Consider the following 15,107-nt stretch of genomic DNA (forward strand, 5'->3'; position numbering starts at 1 on the left):
GTTAATGAGTGTACAGTAGTCATTAGGACAACAGTGTAGTAATCGTTAGTAGTAGGAATTTGGTATAGCTTGATTATTTAAGGGGACGTCTCAGCAAGAATTTGTTTACATTGGACTTGAAAACAACCATATTGTAGTAAGCTGGAAAGCAAGCCAGCAAAACATTTCCAGGGGCGGCCAGTTCTAGAAAAGAAGCTTAGTTAATGGAATCCAAGTTTAGCTTTAGATAGAGAGTGTGGGGAAATTGTTGATAATGGTTGTAGCTAGATTAAGTGTTTTTTTGTGGAAGTTTGACAAAGGGGGGCGCAGATTGGAGCTCAGAAGAGCAGTCGCCATGAAAATAAGACAGAGTAGAGATAGACTAGCAACGTCTTTTCTGTGGGGAAGATGTTGCATAGAAAAGATTCTGGTGATTTGGGAGCTGAGGTCTTCCCTCAGCTGAACTAAAACCTTTTTTTTTCTTCATACTCTGCAAGGTCAGAGGACAGGTATTTATGCAATACCCCATTTCTCACCACGACTCTTCGTTTTCCTATAAATTGGATACTACAGCATCTTGTATAAAAGTTATTATCGGATAAAGACAGCTTAAACAAATCTGTCTCTGGGTAACAGAATCTTGTAAAAAAAAAAAATTCTAATGATTTGTTGTTCGGTGATTTATTGCTTGTCGCAAGCTGGACGATGATTAAGAGCACAGTGTTTGTTTGCACGAAGAGGGGGTGGGGACCCTTGAGAAGTCACACTTCGAAGTGCGAACATCGACTCCAGCGGTGAAAGCTCTGAAAACCTTTCAGCAAACAGCATCTGATAACGTCGTCGTCGTCGTCGTCGTCGTTCTAATATTCTCTGCCGATCTTAAAAGTCAACTTTTTATCTTTGTTTGCAAAGTCCACCCCGCCGGTTCAAATGGCTACATTTGCTTCAAAATTATACCATTTTGCGCAAATCCTCTGCGTGCTTGCTCCGTCGAGAAGCCAAAGCACACAAGGTAAGCACTATTTTCTTCTCTCTCACTCGGTCTCATTCCTTATGTCGTACCCAAGCTGTCAAAAATGAACGTAGAAAATACTAATATTCATATCAAATCATAGAATTACGCCAGTAATTTTATTTATGTATATATACTAGAAGATCCGGCGTTGCCCGGTATTAAACGTAACGTTAAACCTCTTAAAAAATAGAAGTAAAAAACGGAAAGAAACCGAGACATGTGCATGCGAGTATTACTTTTTTTTTCTAAACAGTTCACTTCTTGTAAGTAAAAAACAAAAAAAAAAAAAAAAAAAAACACTCGAAATCGAAACCTAAAGACTGCGGGAAATTTATTCACTGAGTCCCGTGAAGGTTATCCCACGTGGTTCATGTTAATAAGCCTAGAAAAATCAGGACATGAAAAAATAAAGACAAGGAAATACTTTTAAGAATAAAAAAATATTGACATTTTATTGAGGGAAAAAGAAAGCATAAGGGTTGGGGAAAGAAGGCAGCAAAGCTGCAAAGTTCAGTTATTGAGAAAATACAGTTTATATGTTCACCAATTCGACTGCCAAAAATGTCCTTATGGCAAGCACTAAAGGCTTAATTAACACTAGAGAGAGAGAGTACAGAAATAAGAGAAAATTAGAATAAGAGAATTTACTGCGTAAAACAATGATTTCGTTTTTTTTAACCTTTCTTTTTTATCTTTATATATATGTGTGTGAGTCCTTTTTTTTACATATATATTTTCTTCACGCCACTCCAAATCGATCTGTCCTCACTTCAGTGACAGAATCCTTGAAAGTTCTTTTGAAAATAATCCTTGAATTTGAAAACTCAATGTTGTTTGGTAAAACCTTCGTTCGTCCTTCTTGTCAGATGAAATTCTCACTGGTTACAACATGGAAAGACATTTCGGTTTCCACACGCCGACATTTAACCGCATCTCGTGCGTCAAGTTTATAGATCAATTCTTCTTAGAATTGATTCTTTCTTTTCTTTTCGAGTCAACCAACTTGATTCGACTCTTACTGAAACTCATTATTCATTCCTATGAACAATGAAATAACTTTTACTATTTTTAAGACTTGAATGTCTGAGTAGGACCAGAGCTCGTAACTTGCGTGTTACCCTCGTGGAATCTCTGTCCAAAACTGACTTTCGCTCCGCTCTCTAGTGCACTTGTTGAATTTTCGCGGGAAAAATATCTCTTAGTAGAAACAATTGTGGCGTGATTCTTTCAGCAGCAGCAGCAGCAGCAGCAGCTCGTTAAAAAGACGTAAAGTTAAAGAAGGGAGGAAAGATATAAGACAACGACGAAAAGAAGGAAGAAATTAAATTTCTGACAAGACAGTGATTCAAGTACGATAACTATTAGGCCAGCTTGACGAGATCTTTAAAAATGTTTCCAACCTTTGCAAAAGAGTTGAAAAACAGATAAAAATACGATGATATCCAAGTACCAATTTTTCAATTTGAACTCTTTAGTAGCCCTTCCTCTCCCGATGAAAATTGATTAAAAAGTGTTCCACATGGCTGAATACCCTATATATGCAAATTTCAAGTCTCTAGATTAAAAATTCGTAGAGTATATAGGTTAAAAAGTGTCCTCACACACATTCTCATTTTTATAGATATATAAATTAATATTATCATTTTTATGACCAGGGACTTCCAATTCTCAGCGTAAAATCGGTGACCTCATTTTGTGCATACATTCAATATTGACGGATGATGAAAAGTGTTAAATATGATTAATCGAAATAACGTTCTTTTTGTTAATATTTTTTTCTGTTAGGTTTTGATATTTACACAAATATTGTATTTATTTAAACCCATAGATTAATTATTTAAAAATATTTATATTTTCCGCTAGGCTAATATTTTTCTTATACAATGAATATGCGAATTCAAGCAGCTAACGCATTAATAAGTTGGACGTTGTGACCGATGTATTATCAAGTTGGATGTTGTGGCCGACGTATTAGCAAGTTGGACGTTGTGGCCGACGTATTAGCAAGTTGGATGTTGTGGCTGACGTATTAAAAAGTTGGACGTTGTAGCCGACGTATTAGCAAGTTGGACGTTGTGACCGATGTATTAGCAAGTTGGACGTTGTGGCCGACGTATTAGCAAGTTGGACGTTGTGACCGATGTATTAGCAAGTTGGATGTTGTGGCCGACGTATTAGAAAGTTGGACGTTGTGGACGACGTATTAGCAAGTTGGACGTTGTGGCTGATGTATTAGCAAGTTGGACGTTGTAGCCGACGTATTAGCAAGTTGGACGTTGTAGCCGACGTATTAGCAAGTTGGACGTTGTAGCCGACGTATTAGCAAGTTGGACGTTGTGGCCGACGTATTAGCCAGTTGGACGTTGTGGCCGACGTATTAGCAAGTTAAACGTTGTAGCCAATGTATAAGCCAGTTGGACGTTGTGGCCGACGTATTAGCAAGTTGGACGCTGTGGCCGACGTATTAGCAAGTTGGACGTTGTGGCCGACGTATTAGCAAATTGGACGCTGTGGCCGATGTATTAGCAACTTGTGAACGTTGTGGCCGACGTATTAGCAAGTTGGACGCTGTGGTCGACGTATTAGCAAGTTGGACACTGTGGCCAATGTATTAGCCAGTTGGACGTTGTGGCCGACGTATTAGCAAGTTGGACGCTGTGGCCGACGTATTAGCAACTTGTGAACGTTGTGGCCGACGTATTAGCAAGTTGGACGTTGTGGCCGACGTATTAGCAAGTTGGACGTTGTGGCCGACATATTACTTAGTTGGACGTTGTAGCCAACGCATTAGCAAGTTGGACGTTGTGGCCGACGTATTAGCAAGTTGGACGTTGTGGCCGACATATTAGCAAGTTGGACGTTGTGGCCGACATATTAGCAAGTTGGACGATGTGGCCAACGTATTAGCAACTTGTGAACGTTGTGGCCGACGTATTAGCAAGTTGGACGATGTGGCCAACGTATTAGCAAGTTGGACGTTGTAGCCGACGTATTAACAAGTTGGACGTTGTGGCCGACGTATTAGCAAGTTGGACGTTGTTGCCAACGTATTAGCAAGTTGGACGTTGTAGCCGACGTATTAGCAAGTTGGACGTTGTTGCCGACGTATTAGCAAGTTGGACGTTGTGGCCAACGTATTAGCAAGTTGGACGTTGTAGACGAAGTATTAGCCAGTTGGACGTTGTGGCCAACGTATTAGCAAGTTGGACGTTGTAGCCGACGTATTAGCAAGTTGGACGTTGTGGCCGACGTAATAGCAAGTTGGACGTTGTAGCCAACGTATTAGCAAGTTGGACGTTGTGGCCGACGTATTAGCAAGTTGGACGTTGTGGCCAACGTATTAGCAAGTTGGACGTTGTAGACGACGTATTAGCCAGTTGGACGTTGTGGCCAACGTATTAGCAAGTTGGATGTTGTAGCCGACGTATTAGCTAGTTGGACGTTGTGGCTGACGTATTAGCAAGTTGGATGTTGTGGCCGACCTATTAGCAAGTTGGACGTTGTAGCCGACGTATTAGCAAGTTGGACGTAGTGGCCGACGCATTAGCAAATTGGACGTTGTAGCCGACGTATTAGCAAGTTGGACACTGTAGCCGACGTATTAGCAAGTTGGACGCTGTGGCCGACGTATTTGCAAGTTGGACGTTGTGGCCGACGCATTAGCAAGTTGGACGTTGTGGCCGACATATTAGCAAGTTGGACGTTGTAGCCAACGTATTAGCAAGTTGGACGTTGTAGCCGACGTATTAGCCAGTTGGACGTTGTAGCCGACGTATTAGCAAGTTGGACGTTGTGGCCGACGTATTAGCCAGTTGGATGTTGTGGCCGACGTATTAGCAAGTTGGACGTTGTGGCCGACGTATTAGCAAGTTGGACGCTGTGGCCGATGTATTAGCAACTTGTGAATGTTGTGGCCGACGTATTAGCCAGTTGGACGCTGTGGTCGACATATTAGCAAGTTGGACGATGTGGCCGACGTATTAGCAAGTTGGACGCTGTGGCCGACGTATTAGCAAGTTGGACGCTGTGGCCGACGTATTAGCAAGTTATATGTTGTAGGTTATCATACTTTTCGGTTAAAAAGCCACTAAAAAACGCAGGCACTAGTGACAAATATAACATTTTTACAATAATAAAATGTTAAATTGCTGTCGATTTCGCCAATTTACAGTTGGCAATAGTTATTTTTATATTATATTAAATATTTGGAGGGGGGGAGAAACCTTTACTCAAAATTCTGTGTTAAAAAATGGAATTTAAATCATTTTAATCTTTGAAAAATTAATTCTTTGTGAGAATGTTGGTTGCTTTTTGCAGTTCAGCAGATTATACAATGAGAAAAATCAGCTTTTTTTTTTCAAAACATAATAATATTGAATTTATTTCCATGTTTATTTAAGAATTCACGGTAAGTTGCTAACATCAAAAATAATATGTGCTTATTTAAAATATAAAAATTTCGATCGGTTATATTTTATTTTAATTTCGTAAACTGAAATATGGGTAGGCATATAACCAATGACGTGCAGAGAACATTTTCAGGGCAGGTGCCCAAGTAAAAAAAAAACAAACCAAACAAAAAAACAACCCCGGCAAAATATAGCAATGGACACCGTCTTGGTAGGGCACAGGCCTATAATACATTCCTCTGAAAAGGGCACTTATAAAACAGGAGTAAAGGGAGCAGGTGATTGAGCACCTCCAGCAATCCCTCCTCTAGCACGTCACTGCATGTAACAGAGCGCGGACGCGTGTATACAAATGCAAATATGAAACGATGTCATTGTAAGGAAACAGACTATAAAAAGGAGAGAGAGAGCACGTTAGAGGGGCGACACGTGAGAGACGCTACAGCCATAAGGAGAAGTAACGTGTGGCGGGAGAATTAGGAGATAAATGTGGTTGTTGCATGAAAAAGTGAGTTCGAGTTATTCTTTGTCTTGATCTCCTTTGCGACTTCGTGTGTAAACGCAGGTAATGTTATAAGCAGATCACGTACAAAAAAAAATAATAATTCTCTTCATATATTTTACGAAAGCTGCATTTTAAATATGAATTAATCTAAACGCGAATACGTATCTGAAATTTCATGAAAAGCTTACTATTATTTGAGTTTTGTTAAATTTATTGAACGCATGTATGCCTACACATTTTTAATATATATATATATATATATATATATATATATATATATATATATATATATATATATATATATATATATATATATATGCACATAAAGTTATGAACAGTACATAGAGCCCGAGAAAAGCCGGGCTAAACTGCTAGCAAATAAATAAAAACAAGCCAGTGAAAGGAATTCCATTTTGTTCTTAAACTTTTTCACAAGTTACGCACGCGTTGTTTATAAACGTCATTTTTTCAGAGTCATGGCGTCGATACGTCGTCGTGGCAAAATCGTTTATAAATTACCTTTTCCCTTCTTTCGCGTTTATTGTTTCAGCTGGCCTACGCGGCTTTTTTTTTTTTTTTTTTTTGCGGTCGCTCGGGCACTCATTGCTATCTGTATTGAAACAAAAGTTGTTTTGTTTCATTTATTTTTTTTTTTTTGAGGGGGGGGAGGGGATGGGCCCAGTGCACGGGTAACAAAAAGTGCTCAATATCCGGATAATATCTTCTTCTCTTTGTATTCCTTCTGCCGAAATATTTGGTGAAGAGGGTATCACATACTTCTTTTTTGGGCGATTACACTTGTATGTTTTTATCCGTTCTTTTGTTTGTGAAATTGTTGTGGTGGTATCGACGTTGCCCACGATGAAAATGTTTTATATCCTTAGTATAGCAGGTGTATTCCAAATGGAACTATATATCGATCCGAGCGACGCCAGATACCCATACTAGTATTAGTATATATTTTTATATCGCCATTTTCTTTCTTTATTGATTTCTATATAAGTTCCAAAACAATTTGTTGAATTTTGCATCATCCCAATAAGTCTCCTCTTAAAGAATTGATCTTTTCTTTTTATTTTAACTTCCCCATATATCATTCAAACACTACCGTGTTTGAATATATGGTTAAGTGGCAGTTTTAGTAATTTAGAACTGCTTTAAAGCTTCACCGCTCACTCATTTTTCGACTAAATGTCAAACAATTATTACAGTTTATACATCACCTCCTCAGCTATATTGTGAAAAAAAATTTCAGTTTTCGTTCAGTAAAACAAAAGTTATGATGAATTTTCTGGTGTTCAAATCCTAAAAATATGTAAGGCGGTGAGCGACGTTTTTTATGACTGGTTTCGATAGCAACATCGTCGCTTTAGCGACTACTGTTGCGAAAAAAGAAGTAACTCGTGAAACATTGTTATTACATATGTGTTTATGGGGGAAAAATAAGACTAAAATTAAACAAAGAACAAGTGAATTTATTGGAAACCTGAAAAAATCATGGATTACATAGAAAAATGCGGGCATGAAAAGTAATATGGTGAAGCTTAAATATGAAAAAATAAAGGACTAGTTAAAACTGGGAAAGAAAAGGACAAGATATTCTATTAAAAAACAAAATAAATTTATAACTTAAAATATTGCAGCATTAAGAATGTTTTAACTTCAATTTATAACAATATATAATCAGTGTCCAAATAAATAGTAATTGTCTTGGTATGAAGGGTTTCCTCCACATTGACCAAGGCCTAATTATTTAAGTGAAGCATCAGAACAGATACTACACTCTGATCTTGGCCCGAAGATCAGGCGTTGGGCGTATGTTAACTACATAAGGTGTGTAATAAAATAACCTTATATTTTATTAACTTAAATTACAAATTGTGGAAAGAAATTGTGAAAATGTTATTTAGCTGTCAGAAAAAGTGTTGCAGGACACTTGCCTTTGGAAGAACTGAAGCAAAGGAAATATTTGTGAGAGTGTTGATTCTTTTTTATGCTTGAGGTAGCCATTACGTTCGACTCGTTTGATTTGGGTATAAAAAAATCACATGAACGAACTGAAGATGGATGTTAATCATTCTAAAGTTGTGATCGCTGGAAATTATAATTTTTTTCTAACATTACTAGACCGACGAGGTTATATAAACCTTTAACAACCGATGCTCTACAGTGGAATTTATCATATAGCAAACCTTCCTTTCCATTTTAAACACCTGTTGGAATGTTTAATACACTAAAAATAAGAATATACCAACTTTGTGTATTTTTGTTTTGTAGTGTTAAACTTTTAGCTGGACATACACACAGGCAACTGCCCTTTTATATATTAAAAACATACTTCAACATACCGTGGCTATACAGCTGCCTTCCATGTGTACCTGTATTAGACATGTATCTCAACACAAGGAACCGATAGATAGATAGATAGACAGAGAGAGAGAGAGAGAGAGAGAGAGAAATATATCCGCATAATTCTCATTTCCCTTATTTGATGTTTTAGTCCTCACATTCCAGTAGCGATGTTTCTGACAGAGAGGAAAGAATCGCTGTTTTCTAGGTCAGCATCTATTTCATCTAACATTTATCGCTGTAAAGTTTTTAACCTTGAGGTACTATTTTCTTTTTTTTTTTTTTTTAGCTTCTTACATAATGTGGCTCCATACCTTGTCTCAAGCAATTTTCATAAAAAAAGCACTATAAAAATCTTGCCCAGTTTCAATCATTGTTACTAATCTCCACAGTCTTATCTCACCGTCCATCTGACGCTGGGGTGAAAAACTCAAAAAGTATCTTTGAATTCTGGTTGATGATGTTTTGCATTATCGTGTGTGTCAATTGTGAAGGAAAAATGGAAAGGGTGAAAAAAAATGCTGTGTTTTGGTTTTTATATTACGCACAAGATTTGGAAGGGAATATTTTTTGCGATGTGTTTAGCTGAAACTGTTGATTTTTTTTTGTCCTATCGAGAGTCGATATTAAAAAAAAAAAAACATTCGTTGCTAATACTGCTACTGGAAAAGGATTCTTGTGATCCCCAGAGGTCAAGCGACGGACTGGAAAGCCTAATATTATGATCAAGGCTCTTTTGGAGAAGGACAACGGCGTCTCAACATTGGAACTTCTGATCACAATAAATTAGCGAGCATCATGGTACATGACCTTCGTGAATATCTGAAGGTCAATGAGTGCCTCTCTATTATTTTCTATCTTAACCACGATAACCCCGATCACTAAAAAACTATTCACAAGTTAAAATTTCCGAGAAATCTAATGGTGGTATTAATTTATATTAAAAGGTTTTACAATAGCATCATGGGGTTTGCATTCGCGCTGGACATCCACAAAAAGCAATGAGAACGTTTTACTCCACTTTTGACATAAAAACGATTAGAAATGGTAAGTTGTGCTTCATGGTTGGGAGCAGGGATATAGAGAGGCTCCTCATTCATTACCGGGCAATGTCGGGGTGCCAGCTAGTTGAATAAAAAATAAATAACAAAGAAACGTTATTTTTATTTTTTTTTTTTTGCCTAATCTGTGATTGGTAGCATAATACCATCCACTGATGACAAGCACGCACTAACACGCACTAACACGCACTACGCACATCTTTAAGTTATTTCTGTTGTTGTTATAGGTAGGTGGAGGTCTGTATGCGAAGTCGGACCCCCACGAAGATCTCAGCTTTGTTGGTCTCAGCTTTGTTGGTGCCGTCAAATAAGTAATTAATGATTAATAATTATTACACGCCAGAAGAGATTAGTACACCCGCGAGCGACCGTTCCATTTGTTCTTGTGCTAATGTCTCACCGCTTATCAAGGAGCGGGTACCACTCGAGGACAAGGGTTACAGAAATCAATGGTCGGCATGATCGCCATCATTAGAGGACTGAATCAACGAGTGAAATGGACAAAATATTAAATATAAGAGAAATTGATTATCTAAAGGACAGCTCGACAAATATTTGTTTACATTAGACTTGGAGACGACCGTGCTGTAGTTAGTTGGGAAGCAAACTTGTAGTATCTTGTCTCATATATGGGATGTTCTAAGAAAGAAACGTTGTTATAGTAGTTCTGTTTGGTTTATGATGCTGAGACGGAAAGGAAAGTTCATTGTTGTGATTGTAAACAGGTGAGTTCTGACTGTGAATGTTTTAAAAGGGGGGGGGGGCGGGTATTAGAGCTTTGTTTTGTTAAGCACTTACCATCGACATGACGATACGGGGAAGCCAACAGATTTGATATGTCTTCCATTTCAGGTCAGGAGTGAAAATTAGTCCTAGAAGCTATTCAAAGAAGGGGGCGTCCTTGAGGATAGAACCATTCATTTCGACAGGCAATGTGGGGATCCAAGCAGTGGTGGTGAAAAGAGAAAAGTGCATGTGTTTGTGTGTGCATACGCACATATATGTGTGTAAATGAGTATGCATGCGATGCGCACGTGTTAGTGTTTTTGAATGTGTTTTTTTGTTTGATGAAACGGCGACATACCCCCCTCCTCCTCCCCAAATAAATACAACCATTCCTCATTGTGTAGGTGTGGTGACAACGTGGCACTTGAAGAAGTACACAACTACCAGGGTTTCGGTGAAAATCCGAGATGAATCAACATCAGGATCTGTCATCCTCATATCGTCTTTTCGTCCGTGGTAAGCAAGGATGCATCGGACGCGGAATTATAAATCTACGGAGTAAGAATAAGAATGCTGCTTCCTTGCAGGTGCAACACACATTTCCTTCCCCAACTGTTGGACATTGCTACTGTGGGTGTTGCAGGGGGTTGGGAGGGTAATCTTGCAGCTCTAACGAATAGTTACGCCCAAATGAAGAGAACTTCATGTAGAGCAAACCGTAGACCGTCTTGGGGCACAATTTTGGTGTACGCTGTACTGCAGTCGGATTCAATCATCATCATCATTATCATCATCATCATCATCATCATCATCATCATCATCAACAACATCAACTGTATTATTAGTGTCGTTATTGGTCCCTTTATTTATCAGAGAGGGACCGATGCTTTCAGTGGCGTCCGTGTGTCCGTTATTCCGGACAATTGCCAGATAATCGTCAATTAGTTTTTCCTGAAATGTTGCCACAAATTGTATTTCATTAAATAGATGTGCACAGTAACAAAACAAAATTTACAAAATTCCCGTTGTACCCCCAAGGGCTCAAAAGAGGTCAAAAATGACCCAAAATGGCCCAAAATGACACGTTTTGCCCCATAAAGTTTGATCCATCGATTAGATTTTTCGGAAACTAGGCCAAAATGTGGAGGCCATTGTTCTTAATCCAGTATAGGTGACCCTGGTAAAATTCTGGTTTGCATCCCCGAGGACTTTTATTGCTAAAAACGCCCCTTTTTGTGGCTCTTTTTTTCATATTTCTCAACAACTTCACCTTCTGACTAAAAAGTGTTTTTTTTTACGGTGGTCAACTCAAATATACATGTCTTAAGGCGCGAAACTGCACCGTTATCCATTTACACTGGTATTCAGCGTCCCCAGGGGTTCAAAAGAGGTCAAAAATGCCCCCAAATAGCCAATAAATGACACTTTTTGCCCTATAGCGTTTGATCCACCCATTAGATTTTCCTGAAACTTAACCCCAAATGTGGATGCCATTGTTCTTAATATAAATTCAGTATGGGTGACCCTCTAAGACTTTTAGGGCTAAAAAAACGTGCCTTTTTTTTTGAGCTCTTTTTTCATATTTCTCAAAAACTTGATATGTATGTCTATATAGTAGTTTTTCCATGGTGCTGAATTCAAATATACATGTCTTAACATGTGAAACTGCACCGTTTGTCCATTTTCACTGGGATTCGGCGTTCCCACGAGCTCAAAAGGGGGTCACAAATGTCCCCAAATTGCAAAAAATGACACTTTTTTACCCTCATAACTTTTGCCCCATCCATTAGATTTTCCTGAAACTTTGCGAAAATGTGAAGGCAACAATGGCTCTTCATATTTCTCACATTCATCATTTTTTTTCTATTTTTTGTGGTGTCATCTCACATGCAGCACCAGAGAGGGACCACACAGCTTCTTCTTCTTCTTCTTCTTCTTCTTCTTCTTCTTCTTCTTCTTCTTCTTCTTCTTAGTAGTATTAGTAGTAGTAGTAGTAGTGTTATTATTATTATTATTTTTAGTAGTAGTAGTAGTAGTAGTAGTGCTGCTGTTATTATTATTATTTTTATTAGTAGTAGTAGTCTTGTTCCTAGCCAAAATTATTACTCTTCCCCGTTTATAGAGTTAATAACACAAAATTGCCTGAACTATCATCGTGACACGAACTCTAGTCTGTCATGGGTTAAAATTCTCAGCAAGTCTGACACCTGTCTATACATCTTGGTTAGGTGTTTTGTTTACGATGTCTAGTATTCCCAAAACGTACACCCTTCTAAGTATAACGTAACAGAGGTGTTCTTCAATCCATACAGTGCATCCTCTCTCTCTTTTTTTCTCTCTCTCCCTCTCTCTCTCCCCCCATCTCTCTCGTTATATCCCTTGCTCACTGTATCTTTCTGATGATTTATTGGCAAAATAAATGACCCCTCACTTACGTGTAACGCAACGAACTTCTTAAATTTCTATCTTCCATTTTCTCAGTCTTTGTAGGTGTTTTTTATCAGTCTATCTATCTATCTATCTATCTATCTATCTATCTATCTATCTATCTATCTCTCTCTCTCTCTCTCTCTATATATATATATATATATATATATATATATATATATATATATATATAGTCTTTGAAGTTTTTAACATTTGAAACTATACAAAAAATTATTTTTTATCATTCGTTAAAAAAAAAAAAAAAAACATCTAGTCAGTAAGTCATTTAATCACCTGCAATCACTGCATCAACTCTCAAATTTACTATAATACCAATTTTTTATTTTTTATTTTTCAAGGGATCATCAGTTGTTTACCATGAAACACTGTTTCGGGGATTTATATATATATATATAATAGCAGCTTCCATATACGTTATAAATAAATAAACATAACAAATACATTTGCTCTTGAAAAATCTCTTTCTGATTTTAATAATTCTATAGAGTATACATGTATACACAAAAAATACACCCCTCATTTCCTTATCCTCGGGGGAGGCAGCAGCTATTCAAAAACCCGACCGCTCTTTCTGATGACACAGTAAGAAGAGAAATATCATTCTTGCTCATTCACCACGTAAAACTGGCGGCTTTCTGCCTCTGTAACGTCATTGACTTGACACTATATACGTGAGTGCATGGATGTTGCCTCTCGTGACTCTACGTTATTAACCAGTTAGCTGCTATTCTTTGCTTTACTATTGCAGACCCACGTCGCCATTCCTGTTACTATTTCAACAATGCCACCTACTTGCTGTCTGATAAGAATCTTGACTGGAAAGAAACAAGCAAGTATTGTCGGAGGTTTCACGGCCATCTTCCGACCCCTCGGAACAAAGTCCAGGTGGAGTTTCTCTCAAACAACATCAACTGGAGCAATTTTAAGTAAGAACGGTTATTTCTATTTTATTTTCCCGCTTGTTTTACAATCGTTTTCATTGGACATGACGCATGTCGTCATATATTTTAGTATGCTAGCCTGTATATGACTAATATAGCATCATAATCTTCAAATATATGACGTCATATATAGGTAACATCTAGAATGCGTACAGACCCCATAATGAAATGTATTCTCTTCTTAGATTATTATTCGTCCGGGCTGGCAAAAATTTCCCGGAAATAATTGAACTCATTTCAACGTTGGATTACCCAGGCTGTATGATATTCTTTATCTATGAATTTTAAATACTTTTTAAGTAACTTTTTCAATATATGTGCTGTTAAGCAAAACATATATTTGTTCGTAACTGATAATTTTGCGAATCATATTTCATTTCCTCTGATGATATGAGCCGCTATTCAAAATCTATGGACTAAGGAAATAAATATAATACTTTTCGATATATTCCTTGTCTCAAACAATAAATTCTTAACTTGAATATATTTTTTATGAAATTTTAATCTACAGAATTTAACTTTTATCATTACACTTATATTTTGCTCTATTTTTATATAATGAGCTTTAACGTTTTTAGGTAGGATCGTCTTGAAAATATTATCTCACTGTAATCTATAATATAAAACTGAACGTATGTGTGTGTATGTGTGTGTGTGTGTGTGTGTATGTGTGTATGTGTGTGTGTCTGGTCACGAACAGGCTCCTATATGGTTGACTATTTTAAAAAACTGATCATATACAATGACAGAAGATGTATCGAGACACAGGAAAGGGGATGTTTGATCTGGCAGAACTGTGGTTCATTAAAATTGTGGGGTCTGCGTTCGCGCCTGGTCCACAAAGTATGGAATTAAAAAATTTAAAAAAAAAAGTATATAAGTGTTTTTCATTAAAATTGTGGGGTCTGCGTTCGCGCCTGGTCCACAAACTATGGAAATAAAAAATTTAAAAATTAAAAAAAAAAAAACGTTTTCAAGTGTTTTTGATATAGATGTACATAATACTACTTTGATAAGTATGTTTTAACTTAAATAAGGATGGTATAATAAAATTGTGGGGTCTGCATTCGCGCCTGGCCTCCATAGAATGGAAATAGGCACAGACTTTAATAAAGACTTTTCATATCTATCTGCGTAAGTATACTTTGATAATTATGTTTCAGTTTGAAGAAATATAGTATAATAAAATCATGGGGTGTTCGTTCGCACCTGACCTCCATAGAATGGAAATGTGTCAGAAAGTTTAACAAGGTTTTTTAATATAGATCCACAGAATATGGTAATAAGTGTTCCAGTGTGAACAGGTATGGTATAATAAATTATGGGGTTTATCTATTTTATTTTTACTTTCATCATATTTTGCTTTGGTTTTGATACCCCCAACTTCGAAGTTATCTCTTTACAACCCTTCCTTTTCATAACCTATAATACTTTCATAAATCAGAGTCCATTTTCTGTAGTCTGTTTTTGAACCCAGTCAACGACGGGTACTTTTGCTAGTATATATATATATATAAAATAAAAATTACAATTAAATTTACCAAAATGTCCAAGATGGTAAAACTAAAGTATATTATAAATATTAAAGAATTACTATTTATAAAGTAATCTCAACCAGATGTAAAAGCTCGATAAAACCAAGTAGGAGATAGAGCTTATAATAGACAGAGCTTC

The 15,107-nt window shown here is 37.1% G+C and overlaps 1 protein-coding gene across 1 annotated transcript in view; it reads left to right on the top strand.

Moving 5' to 3' along the window:
- The first annotated feature begins 742 nt into the window (after positions 1-742).
- LOC145291266 (L-selectin-like) overlaps positions 743-15,107 on the top strand; it is a 26,855-nt gene continuing 12,490 nt past the window's right edge. The window contains exons 1-2 of the mRNA XM_080136879.1: positions 743-991; positions 13,241-13,418. Coding sequence (XP_079993005.1) covers positions 910-991; positions 13,241-13,418 — 260 coding nt within the window. The 5' untranslated portion in view covers positions 743-909. The remainder of the gene's footprint in view (positions 992-13,240; positions 13,419-15,107) is intronic.

The sequence above is a fragment of the Euprymna scolopes genome, chromosome 12, assembly GCF_053919585.1.
Source record: "Euprymna scolopes isolate OS-2025 chromosome 12, ASM5391958v1, whole genome shotgun sequence".
Lineage (NCBI taxonomy): Eukaryota > Metazoa > Mollusca > Cephalopoda > Sepiida > Sepiolidae > Euprymna > Euprymna scolopes.